The 9170-nt window shown below is 67.1% G+C and overlaps 1 protein-coding gene across 1 annotated transcript; it reads right to left on the bottom strand.

The window, feature by feature from the left end:
* Positions 1–1188: 1188 nt before the first annotated feature.
* ETFB (electron transfer flavoprotein subunit beta) lies at positions 1189–8919 on the bottom strand. Its single transcript, XM_052779700.1, is given in 7 exon segments — positions 1189–1385; positions 1984–2097; positions 2099–2143; positions 4004–4066; positions 6216–6368; positions 7991–8150; positions 8864–8919. Coding segments are annotated over 7 exon segments (774 nt in total). The 3' UTR covers positions 1189–1202.
* Positions 8920–9170: the final 251 nt, after the last annotated feature.

Raw genomic sequence — 9170 nt, 5'->3', positions numbered from 1 at the left:
CTGGGAACCCCCGGGGCCAAAGTGGCTCATACTGGGACTCTCCTGGTGCCAAACTGGGTCATACTGGGAACCCTCAGGGCCAAAGTGGGTCATACTGGGACCCTCCTGGTGCCAAACTGGGTCATACTGGGAACCCTCAGGGCCAAACTGGGTCATACTGGGACCCTCCTGGTGCCAAACTGGGACACACTGGGACCCCCCGGGGCCAAACTGGTTTATACTGGGTCCCACCCCCCAGCAAACCCCACAACAAACCAGTAAACCCTGCCCAAAAGACCACACGGTGGGAGGAGCCCCCTTAAGCCCCACCCCCGGGGCTGACCCCACCCTCTTAAGCCCCACCCACCCCAACAAACCATGACATCATCAAGCAGCCACGCCTTTATTGGGGGGGGGGGCACAGCTGGACACCTGGGTCCCCCCCAAATTTTGGGGGGGGGGGGGGGGGGGAAGGCACTGGGATGCCTGGACCTACTGGTCCAGACTGGAAGGCACTGGGGGACCCCCCCCAAAACACCTGGGTGCCCCCCAAAAATCCTGGGTGCCCCCCCAAAACACCTGGGTCCCCCCAAAATTGGGGTCCCCACCCTCGGGGGGGGGCACCCAGGTGTCTGGTGGGCACCCACCCCCCCCAAAACCACCAGGGTGCCCCAAAACTCCTGGGTGCCCCCCCCTAAAATTCTTGGGTGCCCCAAAATTGGGGTCCCCATCTTTGGGGGGGGGCACCCAGGTGTCTGGGAGTCACCCCCCCCAAAAAAACACTGGGGTGCCCCAAAATTCCTGGGTGCCCCCCCCAAAATTCTTGGGTGCCCCCAAAATTGGGGTCCCCACCTTCACGGGGGGGGGCACCCAGGTGTCTGGGGAGCACCCACCCCCCCCAAAAACCCACCAGGATGCCCCTTAATGAATCAAAATTGGGGGGGGGGAGATTTTGGACCCCCCCCCCAAACACCTAGGTGCCCCCCCCAGCCACTTAGGTACCCCAAAATTCCTGGGTGCCCCCCCCCCAAAATTCTTGGGTGCCCCCAAAATTGGGCTCCCCACCTTCACGGGGGGGGGGCCCACCCAAGTGTCTGGTGGGGGGGGCCACCCAAGTGTCTGGGGAGCACCCACCCCCCCCCCCAAAAAACCCACCGGGGTGCCCTTTAATTAATCAAAATGGGGGGGCCCCCCCAAAATTTTGGGGGGTGTCCCCCCCCCCCTCAGATGCGCCCGCTGCTGCGCAGTCGCTCCAGCAGCGCGGGGGACGTCCTCCACCCGCTGCCCCCCCCCCACGAGGGGGGGGCTCTTCCAGTTTCAGCACCCGCAGGCGGGGGGGGGGACGGCGGGGACCCCCCCCCCAATTCCGATGCCGCCATCACTTCCAGGGGCTTCTTCTTGGCTTTCTGGGGGGGGGGGCAGGAAAAAAGAAAAAAAAGGGATTTAGGTTATTGGGGGGGGGGCACCCAGGGGTTTGGGGGGCACCCAGGGGTCTGGGGGGGGGGGCAGGAGTTTGGGGGGGCACCCAGGTGTGGGGGGGGGGACCCAGGGGTTTGGGGGGGGGCACCCAGGTGTGGGGGGGGGAGTCGCAGGGGTTTGGGGGGGCACCCAGGGGTTTGGGGGGGTCACTGAGGGTTGGGGGGGGGCACCCAGGGGTTTGGGGGGGCACCCACTGGTTTGGGGGGGGCACCCAGGAGTTTGGGGGGGGCACTCAGGTGTTCAGGGGGGGCACCCAGGTGTCTAGGGGGGGTCACCCAGGAGTTTGGGGGGGTCACCCAGTGTTGGGGGGGGGGCACCCAGGAGTTCGGGTCGGGGGGGGGGGGGCACGCAGGTCTCTTGGGGACACACACGACGCCCAGGCATTGGGGAGGGTTCCCAAGACTTTGGGGGGTCCCCCAAGGTTTTGGGGGTCCCCCAGGGGTTCGGGGGGGCCCCCCAGGGGTTCGGGGGGGTCCCCCAGGGTTTTGGGGGGGGTCCCCCGTCGTGTCCCCCCCCCCCCCGTACCATGATGTTGGGCAGGGTGGCGTAGCGGGGCTCGTTGAGGCGCAGGTCGGCGGTGAGGACGGCGGGCAGGCGCAGGCGCAGCGTCTCCAGCCCCCCGTCCACCTCCCGCTGCACCCCGCACCCACTCCCCCTCCAGCTCCACCCGCGAGGCGAAGGTCCCCTGACCACCAGTAACAAACCAGTAAGCACTGGGACCCTCCCAGTATGACCCGGGAGCGGCCCCAGCCCCGGCATCCCGCCCCGGTATCGTGGGTCTGCGCCGTTGCGATGGTGCTCTGCACACCCGCTATCCCAGTATGAGTTGGGACCCTCCCAGTAGGAGCCAGGGTCCTCCCAGTATCAACTGGGGCCTCCCAGTATGAACTGGGACCCTCCCAGTATGACCCGGGAGCAGCCCCAGCCCCGGCATCCCGCCCCAGTATTGTGGGTCTGCCCCATTGCGATGGTGCTCTGCACACCTGCTATCCCAGTATGAGTTGGGACCCTCCCAGTATGAGTTGGGACCCTCCCAGTAGGAGCTAGGGTCCTCCCAGTATGAGCTGGGGCCTCCCAGTATCAACTGGGACCCTCCCAGTATGACCTGGAAGCGGCCCCAGCCCCGGCATCCCGCCCCAGTATTGTGGGTCTGCACCGTTGCGATGGTGCTCTGCACACCCGCTATCCCAGTATGAGTTGGGACCCTCCCAGTAGGAGCCAGGGTCCTCCCAGTATCAACTGGGGCCTCCCAGTATGAACTGGGACCCTCCCAGTATGACCCGGGAGCAGCCCCAGCCCCGGCATCCCGCCCCAGTATTGTGGGTCTGCCCCATTGCGATGGTGCTCTGCACACCCGCTATCCCAGTATGAGTTGGGACCCTCCCAGTAGGAGCTAGGGTCCTCCCAGTATGAGCTGGGGCCTCCCAGTATCAACTGGGGGCCTCCCAGTATCAACTGGGACCCTCCCAGTATGACCTGGAAGCGGCCCCAGCCCCGGCATCCCGCCCCAGTATCGTGGGTCTGCGCTGTTGCGATGGTGCTCTGCACACCCGCTATCCCAGTATGAGTTGGGACCCTCCCAGTAGGAGCTGGGGTCCTCCCAGTATGAACTGGGACCCTCCCAGTATGACCTGGGAACAGCCCCAGCCCCGGCATCCCGCCCCGGTATCGTGGGTCTGCGCTGTTGCGATGGTGCTCTGCACACCCGCTATCCCAGTATGAGTTGGGACCCTCCCAGTATGAGTTGGGACCCTCCCAGTAGGAGCTAGGGTCCTCCCAGTATGAGCTGGGGCCTCCCAGTATCAACTGGGACCCTCCCAGTATGACCTGGGAACGGCCCCAGCCCCGGCATCCCGCCCCGGTATTGTGGGTCTGCCCCATTGCGATGGTACTCTGCACACCCACTATCCCAGTATGAGTTGGGACCCTCCCAGTACGAGTTAGGGTCCTCCCAGTAGGAGCTGGGGCCTCTCAGTATCAACTGGGTCCCTCCCAGTATGAGCTGGGAGCGGCCCCAGCCCCGGCATCCCGCCCCAGTATCGTGGGTCTGCCCCATTGCAATGGTGCTCTGCACACCCGCTATCCCAGTATGAGTTGGGACCCTCCAGTAGGAACCAGGGTCCTCCCAGTATGAGCTGGGGTCCTCCCAGTTTGAGTTGGGGCCCTCCCACTAAGAACTGGGCCCGCCCAGTAGGACTTGGGGCCCTCCCAGTAAGCGCTGGGGGCTCCAGTATGAATTGGGGCCCTCCCAGTAAGCACTGGGGCCCTCCCTGTATAAACTGGTGCCTTCCCACTACGCGCTGGAGCCTTCCCAGTATGAACTGAGGCCCTCCCAGTATGAGCTAGGCCCTCCCAGTACGCACTGAGGCCCTCCCAGTATGCACTGAGGCCCTCCCAGTATGAACTGGCACCCTCCCACCCCCGCCGCTCCGCACCCCCACTATCCCATCATCCCCTGCGGGGCGGGGGGATATATCCCATCGTCCCCCGGGACAAGGGGGGGGATCGATCCCGTCATGCCCCGCGGCGCGGAGGCGGGACTTACCTGGGGCCAATCCAACATGGCGGCCAGGATCTGCCCGGTCTGGTTACAGTCGTCGTCGATGGCCTGGGGGGGGGGACACGCACGGCTATAGGGGACCCTATAGGGGACACGGGACCCCCCCGAGATCTATAGGGGACCCGGACCCCCCCCCCAGGCCCTATAGGGGACACGGGACCCCCCCTCCAAGATCTATAGGGGACCCAGACCCCCCCCGGGCCCTATAGGGGACCCTATAGGGGACATGCCCCCCCCCCCCCCCAAGGTCCTGTGGGGGCTATGGGTCCTATGGGTCTCCCCAAGGTGCCTATAGGGTGTCTATAGGGTGTCTATAAGGTTCCCTGGGGTCTCTCTAGGGCTCTGCATAGGGGTCTCCCCAGGGTCTCTATAGGGTGCCTATAGGGTGTCCCCAGGGTCTCTATAGGGTCTCCATGGGGTCCCTATAGGGTCTCTATAGGGTCTCTATAAGGTTCCCTGGGGTCTCTCTAGGGCTCTGCATGGGGGTCTCCCCAGGGTGCCTACAGGGTGTCCCCAGGGTCTCTATAGGGTCCCTATAGGGTCCCTATAGGGTCTCTATAGGGTCTCACCGGGGTCTCTCTAGGGTTCCCTGGGGTCTCTCTAGGGCTCTGCATAGGGGTCTCCCCAGGGTCTCTATAGGGTGCCTATAGGGTGTCCCCAGGGTCTCTATAGGGTCTCCATGGGGTCCCTATAGGGTCTCTATAGGGTCTCTATAAGGTTCCCTGGGGTCTCTCTAGGGCTCTGCATGGGGGTCTCCCCAGGGTCTCTATAAGGGTCTCCCCAGGGTGCCTACAGGGTGTCCCCAGGGTCTCTATAGGGTCCCTATAGGGTCCCTATAAGGTCTCACCAGGGTCTCTCTAGGGTTCCCTGGGGTCTCTCTAGGGCTCTGTATGGGGGTCTCCCCAGGGTCTCTATAAGGGTCTCCCCAGGGTGCCTACAGGGTGTCCCCAGGGTCTCTATAGGGTCCCTATAGGGTCCCTATAGGGTCTCACCGGGGTCTCTCTAGGGTTCCCTGGGGTCTCTCTAGGGCTCTGCATAGGGGTCTCCCCAGGGTCTCTATAAGGGTCTCCCCAGGGTGCCTACAGGGTGTCCCCAGGGTCTCTATAGGGTCCCTATAGGGTCTCTATACGGTCTCACCGGGGTCTCTATAGGGTTCCCTGGGGTCTCTCTAGGGCTCTGCATGGGGGTCTCCCCAGGGTCTCTATAAGGGTCTCCCCAGGGTGCCTACAGGGTGTCCCCAGGGTCTCTATAGGGTCCCTATAGGGTCTCTATACGGTCTCACCGGGGTCTCTATAGGGTTCCCTGGGGTCTCTCTAGGGCTCTGCATGGGGGTCTCCCCAGGGTCTCTATAAGGGTCTCCCCAGGGTGCCTACAGGGTGTCCCCAGGGTCTCTATAGGGTCCCTATAGGGTCCCTATAGGGTCTCACCGGGGTCTCTCTAGGGTTCCCTGGGGTCTCTCTAGGGCTCTGCATAGGGGTCTCCCAGGGTCTCTATAAGGGTCTCCCCAGGGTGCCTACAGGGTGTCCCCAGGGTCTCTATAGGGTCCCTATAGGGTCTCTATACGGTCTCACCGGGGTCTCTATAGGGTTCCCTGGGGTCTCTCTAGGGCTCTGCATGGGGGTCTCCCCAGGGTCTCTATAAGGGTCTCCCCAGGGTGCCTACAGGGTGTCCCCAGGGTCTCTATAGGGTCCCTATAGGGTCTCTATACGGTCTCACCGGGGTCTCTATAGGGTTCCCTGGGGTCTCTCTAGGGCTCTGTATAGGGGTCTCCCCAGGGTCTCTATAAGGGTCTCCCCAGGGTGCCTACAGGGTGTCCCCAGGGTCTCTATAGGGTCCCTATAGGGTCTCTATACGGTCTCACCGGGGTCTCTCTAGGGTTCCCTGGGGTCTCTCTAGGGCTCTGCATAGGGGTCTCCCCAGGGTCTCTATAAGGGTCTCCCCAGGGTGCCTACAGGGTGTCCCCAGGGTCTCTATAGGGTCCCTATAGGGTCTCTATAACGGTCTCACCGGGGTCTCTCTAGGGTTCCCTGGGGTCTCTCTAGGGCTCTGTATAGGGGTCTCCCCAGGGTCTCTATAAGGGTCTCCCCAGGGTGCCTACAGGGTGTCCCCGGGGTCCCTGGGGGTCCCTGCGGGGTGCCCATAGGGTGCCCATAGGGTGCCCATAGGGCCCCCGCAGGGTGCGGGGGGGGGCGCCCACCTGCTTGCCCAGCAGCACGAGGTGGGGGCGCAGGCGCCCCGCCAGCCCGGCCAGCGCCGCCGCCGCCTCCCGCGGGCCCACCGCCGCCCCCTCCCCCACCTCCGCCAGCACCCCCCGGTCGGCACCCACCGCCAGCGCCGTGCGCAGCGTCTCCTGGGGGGGGGGGCGAGCGGGGGCGTCGGGGGGCGCGCCGGACCCCCCCAAAGGGGTCCCGCAGCACCCGGACCCCCCCAGAGGGCACCCGGAGGCCCCCCAAAGGGGTCCCAGAGCACCCAGACCCCCCCCCCCCCCACCCAAAGGGCACCCAGACCCCCCCAAATGGGTCCCAGAGCACCCAGACCCCCCCAAAGGGCACCCGGAGACCCCAAAGGGCACCCAGACCCCCCCCCCCCCACCCAAAGGGCACCCAGACCCCCCCAAAGGGGGTCCCAGAGCACCCAGACCCCCCCCAAAGGGCACCCGGAGACCCCCAAAGGGCACCCAGACCCCCCCTGTCCCACCCAAAGGGCACCCAGACCCCCCCAAAGGGGTCCCAGAGCACCCAGACCCCCCCAAAGGGCACCCAGACCCCCCAAAGGGGTCCCAGAGCACCCAGACCCCCCCCAAAGGGCACCCAGACCCCCCCCCCTCCCACCCAAAGGGCACCCAGACCCCCCCAAAGGGGTCCCAGAGCACCCAGACCCCCCCAAAGGGCACCCAGACCCCCCCCCTCCCACCCAAAGGGCACCCAGACCCCTCCCAAAGGGGTCCCAGAGCACCCAGACCCCCCCCAAAGGGCACCCGGAGACCCCCAAAGGGCACCCAGACCCCCCCTGTCCCCACCCAAAGGGCACCCAGACCCCCCCAAAGGGGTCCCAGAGCACCCAGACCCCCCCAAAGGGGCACCCAGACCCCCCAAAGGGGTCCCAGAGCACCCAGACCCCCCCAAAGGGCACCCAGACCCCCCCCCCTCCCACCCAAAGGGCACCCAGACCCCCCCCAAAGGGCACCCGGAGACCCCCAAAGGGGTCCCAGAGCACCCAGACCCCCCCCAAAGGGCACCCAGACCCCCCCCTCCCACCCAAAGGGCACCTGGACCCCCCCCAAAGGGGTCCCAGAGCCCCCACCCCCCCCAAAAGGGGCACCCAGCGCCCACCCACCTGCACCCAAAGGGGTCCCAAGCATTCAGGGGGACACCCAGGTGTCGGGGGGGGGGTCACCCAGATGTCAGGGGGGGCACCCAGATGTCAGGGGGGGGGCACCCAGGCGTCCAGAAAACGCATTATAGCGAGGGGCCGCAGGGGTTTGGGGGGCACCCAGCCATTTGGGGGGCCACCCATGAGTCCGGGGGGGGCACCCAGGTGTCGGGGGGGCACCCAGGTGTTGAGGGGGGGTCACCCAGGTGTCGGGGGGGGTCACCCAGGTGTCAGGGGGGGCACCCAGATGTCAGGGGGGGGCACCCAGGCGTCCAGAAAACGCATTATAGTGAGGGGACGCAGGGGTTTGGGGGGCACCCAGACTTTGGGGGGCCACCCATGAGTCCGGGGGGGCACCCAGGTGTCGGGGGGGGGCACCCAGGTGTTGAGGGGGGGTCACCCAGGTGTCGGGGGGGGCACCCAGATGTCAGGGGGGGCACCCAGGCGTCCAGAAAACGCATTATAGCGAGGGGCCGCAGGGGTTTGGGGGGCACCCAGCCATTTGGGGGGCCACCCATGAGTCCGGGGGGGGCACCCAGGTGTCGGGGGGGGGGGGTCCCCCACCTCGGGGGGGGGGTCGCCCCCCGGGTGGGTGCTGACCTGGCAGGCGCGCGTCCCCACGCTGACGGCCACCACCTCGGCGGCCGCCCCCCGCTCCCGCAGCCGGACGGCTTCTTCCAGGGCGATCTCGCAGAAGGGGTTCAGCGAGTGCTTCACCCCCTGCGTCTGCACCCCCCCCGCCGCCCGCCGCCACCCGCACCTGGGGGGGGCACCCAGGGGTCGGGGGGGGGCACCCAATTGTCAAGGGGGGGGCACCCAGGGGGGTTTTGGGGGGGGGTCCAGGGGGTTTGGGGGCACCCAGGGGTCTGGGGAAGGCGTTATAGGGAGGGGATGGAGGGGTTTGGGGGGGGGGCCAGGAGGTTGGGGGGGGGCACCCAGGGGTTTGGGGGGGCACCCTGGTGTTGGGGGGGGCACCCAGGTGTTGAGGGGGGGCACCCAATTGTCAAGGGGGGGGGCACCCAGGGGGTTTTGGGGGGGGGGTCCAGGGGGTTTGGGGGCACCCAGGGGTCTGGGGAAGGCGTTATAGGGAGGGGATGGAGGGGTTTGGGGGGGGGGCAGGAGGTTGGGGGGGGCACCCAGGGGTTTGGGGGGGGCACCCTGGTGTTGGGGGGGGGCACCCAGGGGTCGGGGGGGCACCCAGCAGTTTGGGGGGGCACCCAGGAGGTTTTTTTGGGGGGGGGGGCAGGAGTTTTGGGGGAGCCCCAGGAGCTCGGCGGGGGGGGGGGGAGGCACCCAGCCATCCAGGTGTGTGTCCCCCCCCCCCAGGATTTTGCGGGGGGGGGGGGGGGGGGGGAATCCCAGGATTCCGGCGGGGGGGGGGGGGGGGGGATCCCAGGATGCCGGTGGAGCACCCAGGAAATTTGGAGGGGGGGGTCAGAAATTTGGGGACCCCCCCCCCGTGTGCGGACGCACTTGACGGCGTAATCGATGACCCGCTTCACCCCCACCAGCACGCGCAGCCCCGCCATGGCGCCGTCACCGCGGCCACGCCCCCCTCCCCTCGGCCACGCCCCCCGCGGGCCACGCCCCCCCCCTCCGCCTTTTCCCTCGGCCCTCCCCGAAAGCCGCGCCCCCTTCCTCTTGTCAATCAACGGCGGAGGAGGCGGGGCCGCGGGCACCCGCCGCGCCTGAGTCACGTGGCGGGGGGAGGGGGGTTGCGGAAGCGGAAAGGGGGGGTAACCCGGAAGTCGGGCCTTCTCCTCCCCCCCCCCCTAAAAAA

Source organism: Harpia harpyja, unplaced genomic scaffold, assembly GCF_026419915.1.
Source record: "Harpia harpyja isolate bHarHar1 unplaced genomic scaffold, bHarHar1 primary haplotype scaffold_435_ctg1, whole genome shotgun sequence".
NCBI classification, from domain to species: Eukaryota; Metazoa; Chordata; class Aves; order Accipitriformes; family Accipitridae; genus Harpia; species Harpia harpyja.
Note: the sequence above shows the minus strand (reverse complement) of the source record. Positions and strands in the feature narration are given on the sequence as shown.